Consider the following 16,195-nt stretch of genomic DNA (forward strand, 5'->3'; position numbering starts at 1 on the left):
TCGTTCCTTAAGTCAGAAGCCGCTTCTTTCCCATCTTCCAGGATAAAGCGTCGGCTGACAGGCGCACGGTGCCGAGGGCAGCAAAATGCACATGCATATTCTGCGTAATGTATCAGCACGTGTATTGAAGTACACCTGTGAAGGTGTGCATGAACCTCGAACGATCTCTGCTTAAGACTTCGTGCGGTCGCGAGTACTGCGAGGAACAAGCAACAGCTAAGCAACATGTGTTTTAATATGCACAAAAGCAAGTTGTTACTGAACACGAACTATATATGCATTCATAACGTACGCTCTACGTGCCGCAAATATAATGCACCATATGCGCTGTCAAAAGCAGGAATCACTGACCTGCAAGGCGTTCATTGTACAGATTCTGAAACGCATGGGTTTCGGCCTGCGATGGCACGTTAGCATGATTCCGCCAAAGAGGGCAAATTCCCCACGGATATTTCTTCGTCCGTTAATTGTCATTGCCGTGGCGCGGTACGTTGCGTACAGCGTTGCATGCGCGTTCATTTCACGAACTTTAGTTCCTCTTGTCCCACCTGGCCACAGCAACATCCGAGAGAGCACGGTCCAGATAACGCAGCGCAACAAAACACGGAGACCAACGCAAACCTACTGCCCGCATGGCGCCTTTGCCACGGTACGAACACTGAGGTACGAAACCTACGGAGCAACACGTGTGAGCGCACAGAACCATAACATAGCCGCTGTAGCTAAGCTGTAGCGGCCACGCCCGAAAGGCGTGGCTGCTATAGCAAAGAAATTAAAAAAAAACTGCAATAAAATGGAGAATCTATTACGTCATTTCCTCCACACTTTACTATTACGTGCTATTACTTCCTCCATAGACAGGCGATTTATAGCAATGCCTCTTGTTTATAGACGCACGCGTGCTGTAGCCAAGCCGTATTCGCAACAACGGCCATATATATAGAGTTTCCTACAACTCTATTGTGACTCTATGCATTGCTCTATGCAACGCCTCCTTTGCTCTATGACAACGGCTGGCGTATATGGCGGCTCCCAGCGATAATGAATTGGACGAACGGGATGCTACCAGCGAAGATGCCAACCCGTTTTCTTTTCAGCGCTTTGTTAATACGCGTAGCACGTCCTCATCTGAATACGCTCCAAATGAGCTCGGGGATTTAATTACTTGTGGCCAGAATGTGCGCCAAACTCGTCGGAAATGTCTTCTTGTCGTAGACGATAAGCCAAAAGGTACGCATAATAGCGCGTTTCCTATCGTAGCTTTACTGCACCAAAAATGTGTTGTTTTTAAGTGACAGCTGTGTAGACGCGTTTCAAGTGTCTTTCGGGGTCGTACTTTTCGCCTGTCTGCGATATTAAAGGTTATCTGTAGTCGCAGGCAGGAATGAAATTATTAAGCTGAGCACTCGTGTTATTAGCTAAGGACCTACTTCTTGCATGCTACTTTTAAATATATCAACCATGCTTTCGTATTTTTCCTGCATACGTTATCCTCATTACATCATATTTCCGCTACCTTCAGTTAAAATCTCATCATCCCTTATCCCGATTGCAAATAACGTTTGTTCCACAGGCTGTAAAGGCTGCCAGGTGGAATCTCTTCAAGGTAACAGCTCTCTCACCTTTGACCCATTTATATAGGGGGTCTATTTTTCATGTTATTCCACTTCTCCTTGTCATTCATATACTCCACAACTTGCAAAGCAAATGGGTCTCGAGAAGATGGAGACACAATCAGCAGTGGCTAAACTAAAGAAACACCCAGCCTCGAGTCAAAGCTTCTACAACAGAACTTGTATTCATCACGAATTCGTCACGGCGTGTTGTAACAGCTCTAGGCTGGGGGTTCTCTTGATGACGTCCTATGTCGGAACGTTGGCCCCGGGCCGAGTGTTCGGCTGCTGTTTATCCAGAGTATTTTGATGTTTCAAATTATTTTTACTCTTGTTGGAGCTGATTGTTGCCTTTTGCCAATGCACGCCTCACTTCATCTCATAGCGTAACCAGGCAAGCTGTCTTTTATTTTTTCTTGAACTTCGGCTACAATGCCTGCAACTTTGACCACACATTGGATGCAGTCATTCTCTACCTTTCCTTGTAATACATACCTATCTCCGCGTTCTACTTTGAGCTAATTGGATAGTTTAAATGTTGTTCAGAAAAACTCCACTTACTGGTCACATTGCTAGTTGTCCAACCGTTTCTTTAACTTGCATTTAAATGTGGCTAGTGACTTACATTGCGCAGAAACCTTAAAATAGCAGGTTTAATTGATTCAGCCAAGTTACTCGGCACCTATTAATGGTGCACTGCACCAAGGCTTCGATTCCCGGGGGGGCAGTGGTGCCCCCTACATCCCCGTGCTCGACTGAATAGAGTGCAAGGCGAGGTGCCGCTGCGATACAGTGCACACTTCAACCTTGCAGTGTCACCCGCCGTGGTTGCTCAGTGGCTATGGTGTTGGGCTGCTGAGCACGAGGTCGCGGGATCGAATCCCGGCCACGGCGGCCGCATTTCGATGGGGGCGAAATAAAAAACATTTCGCCCCCATTTAGGTGCACGTTAAAAATTTTAGGTGCACGTTAAAGAACCCCAGGTGGTCAAAATTTCCGGAGTCCTCCACTACGGCGTGCCTCATAATCAGAAAGTGGTTTTGGCACGTAAAACCCCAAATATTATATTATATATTATATTAACCTTGCAGTGAGTGGGTGCAGCCTGGCACACCTTAACTGGCACCACCTGCACCTTTTTGTTTGAGGTGCCGTACACCATTTCTGAATCGAATAAACCTAGCTTTACAATTTTTCTATCTTGCCTGGATTTGGATTTTCCTGGTCGCTGCTCTTTTCAGGTCACCTTACTTATCCACCAAATTCAAATTCATCAAATTGTTGAACTGAGTTGTCCTTCCAAATTTCATGTTTTTTGTGTTAAGTCTTTGCATAGGTAAGTTCCCACTTCTGGGGATCTGCAAGCCTTTCTTGTCTGGAAATTTCCTTTTGCAGTATCTCACAGCAGGTAATGTCACCTGCATAATAATTTCCAGTGTAATCGACGTTACGTACATAGACATGCCAGGCATACAGGACCCATTCAGCTAAACCGCTGGCTCATTCGCGACCAGATTGTTCAAAAAGGTGACTTTCTGCAGCGAGTGTATTTTCATACCTTGTTTGAGTGCATTAGTTGTCTGTTTCATCGAGAATAAATTCATAGTATGCACCACCTACTGCAATGCCAAGGAAATCGTGTAGAGTTTGCAGTAACTGAGTGGTGGTGCCATCTATCGTTGTGAAGCTGAAACTGTAGGCTGGCTATGATTGAAACAGATGCACCAGGCTTCTATTGTTGCAAATTCTACTTTCTGTTCGGCATTGCTCTAGGCAATGTTATGCCCCTAATGATGTATTGTAATGCATCCACTGTGGAATGCCACCTCCATGCTATATTTGTGCGAAGGAGCCAGTGATTTTAGCTGGGACAGTTGCATCTACCTGGTGTTCTTATTTATGCATCATTCTGTGCTTCCCCATACACTACTTTATGGTCTTCTGTTGCTCTGCACAAGGTCATGCTTTTGATTCCTGCCTGCAGTGACTGCATTTTGATGGTGGCAAAATGCAAAAACGGCCATATATCTAAGGACCCCAACTGGTCAAAATTAATCCGAGGCCTACCACCGGCATTCCTTATAGCCACTGTGCAGTTTTACTATGTTAAACCCTACAATTGAATTTTCCCTGTACACTACTAAGGTCTGAATGTTGAACCATAGTAGAGGTCCCTTGAAACCCACCTTACCTGCCAAGCACTTCTAACTTTTAAAAATTTTAAAATTCTTTGAATTGTTATGCAAGATATTCTGTTCACCTTCCTTGTACTTCGAGTTTGACCATACTCCTCCATCAACTCTCTTGATTTGCTTCATGTGCGTGTTGTCCAGTCACCTTCCTCCACCTTTTAGCAATCCTGCAAACTTTCTTCTTCCATTTGTTTATTTTCAGATACTTGCACACATTGCTTTGTTTGCTTTTGCCTGTACCAAAATGCAGTTTGTTTTCTTATCATTTCTCTTCCTTTATATAGTAAACATGCAACCTTGTTTCAATAAACTTTTTTTAGGTTCCTGCTGGACTTAATTGAAGAGAACAAGCATATATGTACACCTGAGATACTTCACTTGTTTTATGTTACAGGGAAACTTTCAAATGAAAAAAAAAATAATGGAGACTCAGTAGCCCGGAGTTAATGGCTGTGCTAAGCAGCTCCATTGCAAGAGTTTGATGTGATAGTTCTGCGGAAACCTGCAAGGTGGAGATAAGTAATTAATAAAGGGAAGATCAGACATCCACCTGTTCTTAGCAATTGCTACAAAAGAAACCCATATGGGTTCCTCGAAAGAAAGTTCCTCGCAGTTGGAAGAAAAATTTGTCCTGGTCCGGAACGAATTTTTCTTCAACTGCGAGGCTTTTCTTTCGAGAAAATCATATGGGTTTCCTTTGTAGCAATTGCTACGAACAAGTGGATGTCTGATTTTCACTTTATTAGCTCCATTGCAGTGTAACCCTTCTCATGACCTAGCAACCCCATGCCATACAACTAAACTAACGTTTGCATAGGGAGTGCTCAAAGTTGGTCTTCACTTAAATGCCACAGTGCGCTGTTGTTACATTGAGCCCCTGGAAGTGGGCAAATTCATCATAATCATTATTTTCATTTATGAGGGTTTAAACGTAATGTTACAAGGAGCTGTGATGTTGCAAGCAGCTGGGATGCTTCAATTTGAATTTCAATTTTTCCATCTTGCAGTACAGATGGAGGGGTTGTAAAAAAACCTGCGCCAGGACAGCTTGACAAGTTTACAAACCCAATGTTCAGCAGGGAGGCTGTACTGAAACTTGCACAATTTTAAAAACATAGATAAGTACACCAAGTAATTGCCACAGAAAACACAAAACAGCAATATGTACACATAAGTAAACTTAAGTAATGTTATGTAATTACACAGTTTGAAGTACTTTGCACGAACAGAAAAACAAATCGAAGTTAATGAGAGCATAGCCATTAAGAAGAGATGGAAAAGTATAGTGAAAATATTCTTTTCCAAGATTAAGTCAAGGTGCCGGTAGTATCCATTCTTTGCTATGTCTTGTTGGATAGCCTAATCCTTTTATCCTCAGTTCTGCTAACTTCTTGAGGTTGGTTATATTATTTATAATTTATGATTTAAAGACACTATGGTGGTATTTATAAAGATGATCAACTTAGTGACATTTTTTATTGTCTGCTTTGCAGGTGATAAAATACGATGATGGAGGCTGATTAATGGGAATTCCTGCTGCTAATATACATATACTCACATGCATGGAAACATATGCACATACTAATTGTTTGTCAGAAATAAACTAACCAGGATAATTTATATGTTGCTTGGATGTTCTGATACTTGGCTTAAAGAGCAGTAAAATATAAAGCACAGAAAAAGTCCTGAAGTCCTGAAAATTTTTTCCTAAGGCCTCCTTTCCTTGTAGCTTCTGAATGTTGTTCCTCCAATTGTTGTCAATTTTGTGCATTTGTGAGATGGCTTTTTTGAATCTCTGCTTCATTTCAACCTCTTGAAGATTGAACCACTTAATCCTCTTTCCCACGGTCCATGTTCCTTGTTACTTTTTCACATCCATGGTGTTGGGCTGCTGAGCCTGAGGTCGTGGGATCGAATCCCGGTCACAGCGGCCGCATTTCGATGGAGGCGAAATGCAAAAACAGCTGTGTACTTAGATTTAGGTGCACGTTAAAGAACCTGAGGAGGTCAAAATTTCCGGAGTCCTCCACTACGGCGTGCCTCATAATCAAAAAGTAGTTTTGGCACGTAAAACCCAATAATTTTTTCTTTTTCACATCCTAGCATCGAGTGATTGCTTGTTTTGAAGATGTGGCACTGGCAAGGGCCTGATGTCCCGACTAGCTGGCTGTGGCTAATTCTACAATGTTCGTCCCCCCTCTTTTCAGCAAGGTGTTATTGTGATTGTCTTCCACTGAGGTCCTTGTGGACAAATAGGCTGGTTTCATATTGCCTACACAGTAGCATTGCTGGTGGCCTGCCGTGAGGTCCAGTGACAGTACTACATGTGCTGAGTTGATCTGCACATGCAGGCATGCTTGCGCAAGGTGTAGGAAGACAAGCTGTTTCCATGCCAGGCCAGGGTTTCCTAGATGTCCACGGGCCCCACACATAGCTAGCTTTCTAAATGTGTACCAGGGCACCAATGCTGCCATCCTTGGTGAGGTGCTAAAGGTAGGATACTAACAGGTAAAGCCATTGCAGTGACTAAGCAGAGGGGCCATGCTACTTGCATAGGGCAGGTACGTGCTATCCATCTCAAAAGCAATGAGATGGATGGCATGTAAATGGTGTGCATGATGTGGATGGCTGAGATGCTACCTCCAGTAGCGTTGCTCTGCTGTCTCTTCCACTTTCTCATTGGCAAACTGGTCCGTGACTTCGCAATCACTCTGGGACATTGTGAGGCTGCCATTGTTTACACGGACAGCCCCTTTGATCCTGGGAAAGATGTGGAAGTAGGCGGGCATGTTGTCCTTGGAGCTGTCATGAATGCCCTAGTTATTGCTGGTAAAAAATAGCTTGCCAGAGAAATCCACACTTTGGCTGTCTGTGTCCTGACCTGGAAAAGCAGTGTGTCCACATTGGCCTCAAACACATAAGCCTGCACATCAGCCAGGCTCAGTAGCTGCTTGTATGTCATCTTAGGTTATGCCTCCAGTAAACGTTTTCTGGCCAGATATCCCTCAGTGGCATGGATGATGGTTCAGCTGTTTGCATGTTCTAGGCCCTTCCTTTAGCATAGCTGGAGCCCCACAGGACTGTCAACTGAACTAGCTGAAGTTGATTTTATATGGGCAAAGGAGGCAAAATAACAGCCATGTATTGTGTCTGTTGTGTCTTGTTTAGTGTCTGTGTCCCTAATTTTACGCTGTATGTTGCACTAAAGTGGAGCCTCGTGTGGGCAGCAAATGTAGGACTGTCCAATCTCGAGTCCTGGCTGGCCATGGTCGGTACTACAACACACATTTTTCTATCAATGTTTCTGTAGTTGTCCCTCACACAACGCTTGCTGCTGAATTTGCAGCCGTCTCCACAAATGTCTAATAAGGGTGGTAAGCGTGGTTGTTGTGTCACGTTTCCATGGTATGACCCTGCCATTCTCTTGATCTTCAGTCTTTAGCAGGAATATAAAATCATTAATATGTGTACTCTGATGTCCAACCTTGCAAATTTATGGGGATTTAGTGCCAGGACAGCCACAAGGTCACATGGCAACAAAGGACAAAGCCTTTTCTCTGTTCTGGTCTTGTAAGCAGCCACTGAATGCCTTCAATCCATCTCATCTGACCTACACTTGGGAGGGTAATGCACCACATTGGTTCCAGTTTGAGCTCTTCTGAGGTGCTACAGAATGTCTCAGCGGCTGGTGTTATTGCCGCCTACTGCTGTAACTACATTTTTTGTAATACTTGCTTTCCAGTTGTAGCAACTTTTGCAGGCATCATGCCCTTCAGAAGAAGTAAATGTCTGGCCAGTAATTTTCTCTGTATGAACCTTACACTACACCCTTATGGTTGGTGCTTTGGACATAATGCTGAAAGCTGCAAATAGAGGTTTGCTGTTATGTTTGTGGAGATGACCACTTCTTTAGTGACTAGTCTTCTGATTGAGAAAAATATATTTTGTGATGTGGAGGAGCTCATCCAATAGATTGCTCTACCTGTCCATCTAGAGGGCATGAAATCCAGATTTGAGATGTATGCAAGAGTCATTGGTCATGCTGATAAAGCCAAGGAAAGAATTGGTTATGCCACTGTAACAGCTCTTGTTACTCATTGCAGCTGCCTGGATTTCCTCCGAATAGCTCTTTGTATAGCTCTTTGCTAAGATTATTCAATTTCTGAAAAAGCAACGTGGTGGGCAAACACCAGTCAATATCAGGCTAGTTTCATTTGCATCAAATGTTGTGGAGTTGATAGAAATAGTGTTTCATTCACACATAATGGAGTTTGTGCCCACAATCTGTCTGTTATGCCCTGTCATATTAGTTTTGGGCTCGAAATGCTTCTATAGTGGGCTCATTGTGACTTTGAGAGTTGGATGAACATTATGCAATGAACCAATCAGTGCTTTGCTTAAGCAACCTCGGATATTTCTAAAGCCTGACCTAGTGTTGAGCTCAAAATTATTGTGGATAAGTTGCAAGTTGTTGGTCTTCATTGATGCCTTGTCACATAGCTTTTAAAATTTTTAAGGGATAAGGATTTCTTCCTCTCTCAAAGTAGTGCTTTTTAGGAGAGAAAAAGTTCATGTAGATGTAAGGGGTCTTTCACTGACTTTTGTTTAATGTTTTACTTGACTCCATTCAATTGCGACATGGCATCATCAGTTATGTTTATGCTGATGACATTGCATTTTTTTTTGTGTGCTAGCATTCAAACCTTTTATGCATCATTACAAGCATAGTTTGGCACCTTTGAAATATGGTTAAACACGGTTATATAAACATGTTTGCAAGTAACAGCAAACAGGCTTATATAACCCTTCTATGCTGACTTGAAAAAGTAGTGCCAGTAATTGGCCCTATGTTCTGTTTTATAAAATCTGAACATGTAATGTTGGATCATGGGTCTTGGGTGTCATAGGCACACCATCTGTTAGATAATAGCACATAGTATTCAGCAGATTCCTTTACTTACTTGATTTTTTTTTATTTAGCCTAACCATTCAGTAAGTACCACTGGGTCTGGGCTCATTCTTGGCCAATCCTCCAGAATAGGTATGAACCATTGTGGCACAAGAGGGATAGAATCCTTTAATGTAGCTGGATATGTGTAGTAGTTCCCCATTCCCTCCACCTGTCATCCCCCCATTCTTACCTCAACAGGCATCATACATTGGCTTTATTCTTGTGACATCGCAGCATCAACGTCTTGCCCTGTGCATCTACTTGATTTGGCGCTTGCATTTCAGCATACTTGTGAGCAGTGTAGTAAATAAACTTAAAAGTTGCATGAGATCATGGTTGTGGTGGATAAACATAAGCATTGCATGAGATTACACGTTGCATAGCAAGAATGTGATTGCAGTTGTTTGCTTTGCTGTTAATTGTGTAGCATTTAATTAACTGCTTAACTAAAGATTCACTTCACATAGGTTGCAACATGTGCGTTGGATCTGTGTAACTCTTTGCTTTGTGCAAGCAGCATACCAGAAAGGCTGTAGTGTCCTGTTGAGGCCCACTGTCTATTGATAAAACCCAATTTTCACACCTGGAGCCATATTTGTAACCATCTGGTTTGACACAATCTCTCAACATGTTACTCGTTCCAAAAAGTGTAGTTGTTACCTGGTGGAGCTATCCAAGCCAAAGGAATGCCTAAGCTAGGGTCTTGAGAAACATACTCCAGCTGCTAGCAAATTATGGACAGCAGTACACAGTTTTGCTTCCATGTATTGATTGATCACATTTTCAGCACTAAGCTACAGCTGATTATATCGACAATACCTCAACAGTGAATGGTGACAGTGTTCATGTGAGGGCTGTCTTGTCAGTCACGCCAAAAAGTGCCTTGAAATCAGTAACTTTTCTTTTGAGAGTTCTGGTCAAAAATGTGTGCAAAATATTACAGCATCATGACTTGCAATGTCTACGACAAAGAGAAACAGAAGTTATGGAAAAGAGAAACTGTCTCTCGCTAGTTCTGAAAGGTCCCAGTCACTATTTAGTGGATAATTTTATATGTAAAAAAAAAATTGCAGTGACTCTGGACATGCTTTTGCATCAGGCTGTTCAAATCGTACTTATTGAAAACCATTGTTGTTGAATCACTGTTATGGTTGTATTGCATGGTGTTCCACACTCAACAAAATGCACAAAGGACGATGTCTATATCTGTTGTGCATTTGAAATGCACAACAGATATACAACTTTCATATGCTTTTCCTGTTAAAAAAGTTCTGACGGAAGGTTTCGCTGTTCCGACATCTGTGTTGTTTGATATTTCTATAAAAGTTGGTCCCTCTGACCAAGTATCTGTGGTAAACATAGCTTAGAACATACTTAAAGCTGATATTAACTCCTTCCATGCCTTGGACAAGCTGGGTTTGTCCATGCATTTCTGGTAAAAACGGCCAAGGACGAGCTCAGCTCATCAGTGGTACTTTGCATTTTCTAACAAAGCAATGCCATAGACGAGCTTGCTTCTGTCTCGGTGCTTAGTTGTGCTTTTGGTAGATGGTAGCACACACAATCTATGGGACAGTGCAAGCATAAGCAAATTCTATCCGAGGAAGTAAAACATGTTGGCGACTGGGGTCTTTAAACATAATTTGTCCATTCTTGGTCAGAATTCGGGATAATAATGTGGCACGGAAGGGGTAGAGACTATGGCGGGCAGCTGACCCTAAATGTAAACGCTTTGTAACATGGACATCAATTTGATGTGAGGGGCAAGCCAAAATGCTTTATGACATGGTAAGCTTTTATGACTATTAATGAGGACTGCTAAAGTGAAAATAGGTGTTGGGATGCAAGTATGTGGTGGATGGTGTAGACAGCAGGTTGGCGTGAATACTGCCCCCAAAATAGTGGGATTAATTTCCCTTGCCTTTCCCCCCACCTGGAAACTCCTCGTATTCCATGCAGAGTGCAAACAAATTTGAGCTAATGCAAAATGGGAGCGCAGGTGATGACTCAACGCATTATGCTTTTGATGGCACAATGCAGTGCTGGGCAGCATCGAAGATGCATGTGTCTTAGATACTATCTTAGATACTCTTTGGCTATCTTGTATCCGTATCGTGATAAGACTGGCAAGACTTGTATCAGTATCTGTATTTCCGATACATGAAAGAATGTATTGTGTATGTTAAGATACAAAATACTGGGGCTATCGCAACATCACCAAGCAAAACTATAAATGTTGGCTAAACTCCGCTTCTCATGGTGATACTGCTCCCACTAAGCCACCTGAATGAAACTAAAGGCAGTGTCATTTTTTTTATATTTCCACTAGAGCCCTCCAGCGAGGATAGATGATGAGGTCAGCACGTCCCTATTGGTAGAGCAGAGTCATGCAGTGCCGCTCATGCCATCTCGACAAAAACAAGCACGTGAATGTCTGCACACAGCCAACCTTTTGTTTTTTTTATTTTTTGTTTTTAGCTCCGTCGGTGCCATGATGCTCGTAGCCACCGTACCGTGCTGTGTATGCCAATGCGTGTGGTGCCTTTCGCGCAAATTCTGATGCCGCTATAGTGTCGTTATCGAAGTTCCTCTTGCGTGACGCTTTGTTACAAAATCTGAAGAATCCAAGAATGTGGTTGCCTTGCCTCTAGTGGATTTCACACATCAGCGATTTGAAGGATCTCGTGGATTTAAATTTGACTGCTGTAAACCAAAGCATGGATGGTGCAGCTTCCAGGAGACTTGTGCGTAAGGCGGCTATTCTGTGTACATGATTGTTGCTCAAAAACAATTTTAGAGCGCAACTCTTAAGTGCCTGTTCCTGCGTTGGGCGTCGGCGAACGCGGAGTATCAAAGGCAGTGATAGTAAGAGAGCGCAAGGAGGAAAGTGGAGGAGGTGGAGACAGCGGAGACCATGAGGCGGAAAGCGGAGGAGGAGGGTGTGGTAAAAGCGAGAGAAGAAAAGCATAGTGCCATGCAAGACATGCAGCGACGATGGTTACAAGATGGCGCCGGAGTAGCATGCGTCGTTTGTTCGCCAATGACGCCATGGATAAGACATGTAGCGAGCGCGTCTACCAATACCATATATGGAAACAAAGCAGTGCATGAGCGGAGGTCTGTGCGGCGGCTGCTGTGAATCGTGCCAACGCGTCACCCGTGCGCTACCTCTCGCAATCTCCCAGTTATTGAGGCAGTCACGCCACACTTCGCTCCGTTTGCAATGTGCCGCACAAGACGGTTTGTCTGCTCCAGCTAAGATATTGTGAAATGAAAACACATATAGAGCTGTGCTCAAATTTCGCATTAGGGAGTATTGTAATCGTTGGTGGAACTAAAATTTTTTTTTACTATGTTACATGTGTAAACGATAATGTTTATGAACAAGGTAAAACTCTACAGTGGTATTTGCGCCATCGTGCAGAGGTTTCTTATTGACATTCTTGTTAATGTTGATGTTAAGCAGCTAAAGCAACCCCAGTAAATTGTTTTGGAATGAAAATATTGTACTTTGAGCAAGAAACAAACATTTTGAGTTACTAACAGACGTTTCGTTCAAATGAAAGAAGGCTGGTTGGAGTAAATTTCCAAGCAAACATTTTTGTGCATACGCATTTGCTGCACATTATATAGGTGTATAAAAAGAAATTGTGAGTGTATTGACGTATCTTAAGATACAAACAAAAAGTATCGTACTGGATAGAGTAATTGCAATAGTATCTTGTATTTGTACTTAAATACTTGTTGCCCAAGTGTCTTGTGTCATATTATGATACAATTGCAAGGTATCTTTTACCAGCACTGGCACAATGTGACCTGAGCATTACACAAGATTACTTATTTGGAGAGTAGCACAACCTCTTTTTGTCAGTGGCTTGCGGCTTCCCATGATCACAAATGGGATCACATCATATCAGCTGGATTTTGTGTTGGACCACTACGTGATAGTGAAATCGGCACTTAATTTGTAGCGTTTTGAACTCAGATGAAATATATAACGATCAAATTAATTTTTCCTTGTGTTCTGTTGGTGTTCTCTCAGGAATGTGAAATGGTGCAGCAGTTCTTGACACTAAAATGCTACAAATGACGATAGTAATATGCATGAGTAAAGTTTAATAAAAGCAAAGTATTGTGAATGGAAGAGCATTTCCTTGTAGCAAGCTTTAATTGGGGCTGTATTTTCTAACAATTCCTTTTCCGTCTATTCTATTCTTTATCTGTTGCACAAAGTGACAAATCCTAATGATGAATGCGACGTGGTGTGCAAGCCAATGGCGCAGAACAAAAAGGATAAAGAAAATTGTTGCAATACCTTGGACCTGATTTGCAAAAATAAGGTATTTTACGTTTTGTAAAAAGAGGAGTGCTTATTGTCAGTTTTTTATGTTCATAAAAATAACCAGAATGAAACCAATTATTGGAGTGTCTTTTAGCAAGCCCCAATTTCTCTTTATTAGGTAAAATAAGAACACACATTTTTTTACTTCTCAAATTTTCAGATGTGAAGCCCATAAACAAAAGACCACACAAATTTTGCAGTGTACTGCCACTGTTGGAGCTGCAAAAAGTAGTTTCAAACAGTGCACTGCTGCTGTTATGCATGTACTAAGCATACTCATTGCTGCAGCTATTGTGATTACTGTTATGTTAATGATTAGTTTATCTTTTCTATTATTTTTCATATGCTGTCATTGCCTGAAAAGAAGCAGTGACACACATAAAAAGACCACAGTCTTTAGACATAATTGCACATCTGAGTTCAGTGACAGCCGGGCGGCCTTCCTCAAGTGATGATGCAGATGGCAGCTACTCCTCCAGCACCGACCAAGTAAATGTTTCTGAACCTACCTGGCTTCAAGAACCTCTTCATGCAGGTCTTAAGGCCCAGTACGAGATAGACAGGGTGAGTGAGATGTTTCAGTTATCAGTAAATTTTCATGCTAGTCTCCACACATTACTACGTTAAGGGTAAACCTCTCCCACAAATCTTTTATTTAGCCACAAGAAACTAGGCAGCAACACTGTATGAAAAGTTATATGCTGCATTCACAGCAATTGAAGGTGCTGCAAACTTTAGTTACATTTGTGATTTTATCTAAACATTTAGACATGCAATGGTGGCTCGGTGGTTATGGTATTCCGTTAAGAATGGTGTCGTGGGTTCGGTTCCCAGCCATAGCAGCTGCATTTCAAAAGGGTGAAGTGAAAAAAATGCTTATGTACTTAGATTTTGGTGTATGCTAAAGAAACCCAGATGGTCACAATTAATCTAGAGCCCATCACTACGGCCTCTCTCATAACCCCACTGTGCAGTTTCAGGATGTGAACCCCCCTCCCCAACTTGATTTTATCCAACATTTGTGTTTGAGAGCTCATTCTGGTCACTTTGACTTCTGTGTCTGCCCCATGGATGTGTTTGCAATAAAATTTTTCTTATTCATTCAGGAAGGGCTGAAAAACTTTTTGCGGATGTTGTCAATTCAAATGCCCAGCTAGCATTTGCATACCAACTGGCTGTTTTCTTTTTATATTCTTTATTTAGAACTGCAGGCCACTTTTATGTGGCCCAAGCGGTAGTGGGAACAATGTACCAAGGCAAATATTTTTGCAAACAGAAATTAGTACATAATAATAGTCAGTACATAATAAGATAATGCATAATAACACTCAAGCGAAAAGTATTAAAGTAAAATTCATGCTGGTAGGCGGAGAAATATATGGAAGCAACTAATAGCATGTTGAACTGCAAATACTACAAGCCAAGAAATTTCTAAAATGATGCTTGTACATTCTTTGATGAGAATATGTCAGGTGGTAAATTTTTCACTCTGTTGTTGCTCTGGGAAAAAGAAGTACTTCTAATTTTCATGCATGTTAATAAAGGTGTTAAATTGTGCTGGGGATGACACCAAGTACTATTTCTAGTTAACAGTGGTAGCAGGTAAAACGCAGAATTTAGCCAATGCCTTAGCTGGTAAAGAAATTTTAGCCTAGCTAGTTTTCTGTGTGCTTCTGGAGTGACAGTATTATTAGTCCTCATGGGTTGTTAGGCGATAACCGCCTGTTATAACTGTTGTTGATGAAGTGAACTGCAAGAATGGATTTCTTCAAGGTTTATTGACACCCTTCTTTTTGTAAGGGTTATTAACCAAATGTGATTAACAATGATGCACATTTATTTTAACTGGATCTGATTATGTTCCACTATTTAATTAAAATTTCAGGCACATAGGTTTAATGAAGATCTGTGATTCTTTTTCAAGTGCAGTATGTCTATACTAGAAGACAAACTTGGGCGAGTTAGTGGTGGTTCATGTTTCGGAATCTGACAGAGCAAAACAGACGAGGATGAAGGGAAAGAACACAACACTGGCGCTATATAGCAGTGTATATATATATATATATATATATATATATATATATATATATATATATATATATATATATATATATAGCAGTATAGTCTGCTTTAGCATAGCCTCTTGTTTTTTTCTTTCATGGAGTTGCACTATTGGTTGCCATATACAATGTGGCCAGCTATTATAAAATTTAGAATGTGGTGGCTTCTTAAACCAGAGAAAGATGTCTGGAAACATTTGACAAAACTTGGGTGTAGAACTACACCTAGTACATCATAACGCAAGAAGGTATAGGTCAGCCAACTATTGCCACCAACGACCAATGTGGCCTTTACTTTTACGATGATGCTGTTAGTGTGGATAGAAGCGCTCAAAAGTGTTATATGCATGTTTCTAGGTGTCCTGAAAGATCTCAGTGTTCCACCCAGATTAAGTTTGGAGAGAATAGAGGGCATATTAGAGGCGACATGTGGGTAACATTAAAAGGTTTGTGCATTAATTATTTGCTTTGGAGAAAATGGTCAGAACCTGTTCTCTCCCTCTTTAAAGGCGGTATACAAAGTGCATGCAATATTTGTACAGGGTCCTGAGAAAACTAAATGTTGCCCTGTATTTCAATTTATAGTATATTGGGGTCATGCTATTGGTGATGTGTAGGCAGTTTTAAGTGTGTGCAATAATTATGGGCTTCAGAGAGGATTACCACTACCGGCACTCAAAAGCATTATATCCATGTTTTCCTGGTGTCCTGGGAGAACAAGTGTGCCATCAAGATTTCATCTGAAGGGAAAGGGGGTAATGTTAGGAATGATGCGGTCACAAGGTTTGAAATTTGTAGATTAGTTAGGGTTTTGGAGACAATTACTAAATAATCATTTTCTCCTTTTTTTGCAGCATTATAAAAAGCACATAACATATTTGTGTGGTGTCCTAAATGTTGCCATGAATTTCAGTTTGCATGGGGAAACATGTTATAGATGATCTGCGTGCAAAATTTGCTGCATAGGTTAATAACGTGCTTTGTAAAACTAACAGCTCCACTGAAAGGTGGGTTGTAATACTGCGAGGTCTCACAGG

General features: G+C 41.6%; 2 protein-coding genes across 5 annotated transcripts in view; one reads left to right on the top strand and one right to left on the bottom strand.

Annotated features, from left to right (window-relative positions):
* The window catches only part of LOC142590061 (alanine--glyoxylate aminotransferase 2, mitochondrial), a 50,717-nt gene extending 50,040 nt beyond the window's left edge, over positions 1-677 (bottom strand). Inside the window, exon 1 of one of the 2 annotated variants that reach the window (XM_075701906.1) lies at positions 352-677. In XM_075701906.1, the coding sequence (XP_075558021.1) occupies positions 352-564 (213 nt within the window). In that variant the 5' untranslated portion in view covers positions 565-677. The remainder of the gene's footprint in view (positions 1-351) is intronic. The other variant, XM_075701918.1, reaches the window with a different exon arrangement.
* A 176-nt stretch (positions 678-853) lies between these two features.
* LOC142590122 (endosome-associated-trafficking regulator 1-like) overlaps positions 854-16,195 on the top strand; it is a 67,253-nt gene continuing 51,911 nt past the window's right edge. The window contains exons 1-3 of one of the 3 annotated variants that reach the window (XM_075701992.1): positions 854-1,230; positions 1,574-1,606; positions 13,466-13,662. In XM_075701992.1, coding sequence (XP_075558107.1) covers positions 1,023-1,230; positions 1,574-1,606; positions 13,466-13,662 — 438 coding nt within the window. In that variant the 5' untranslated portion in view covers positions 854-1,022. Of the gene's footprint in view, positions 1,231-1,573; positions 1,607-13,462; positions 13,663-16,195 lie in introns of all 3 variants that reach the window. The other 2 variants (XM_075702001.1, XM_075702005.1) reach the window with 2 other exon arrangements.

Source organism: Dermacentor variabilis, chromosome 1, assembly GCF_050947875.1.
Source record: "Dermacentor variabilis isolate Ectoservices chromosome 1, ASM5094787v1, whole genome shotgun sequence".
NCBI lineage: Eukaryota > Metazoa > Arthropoda > Arachnida > Ixodida > Ixodidae > Dermacentor > Dermacentor variabilis.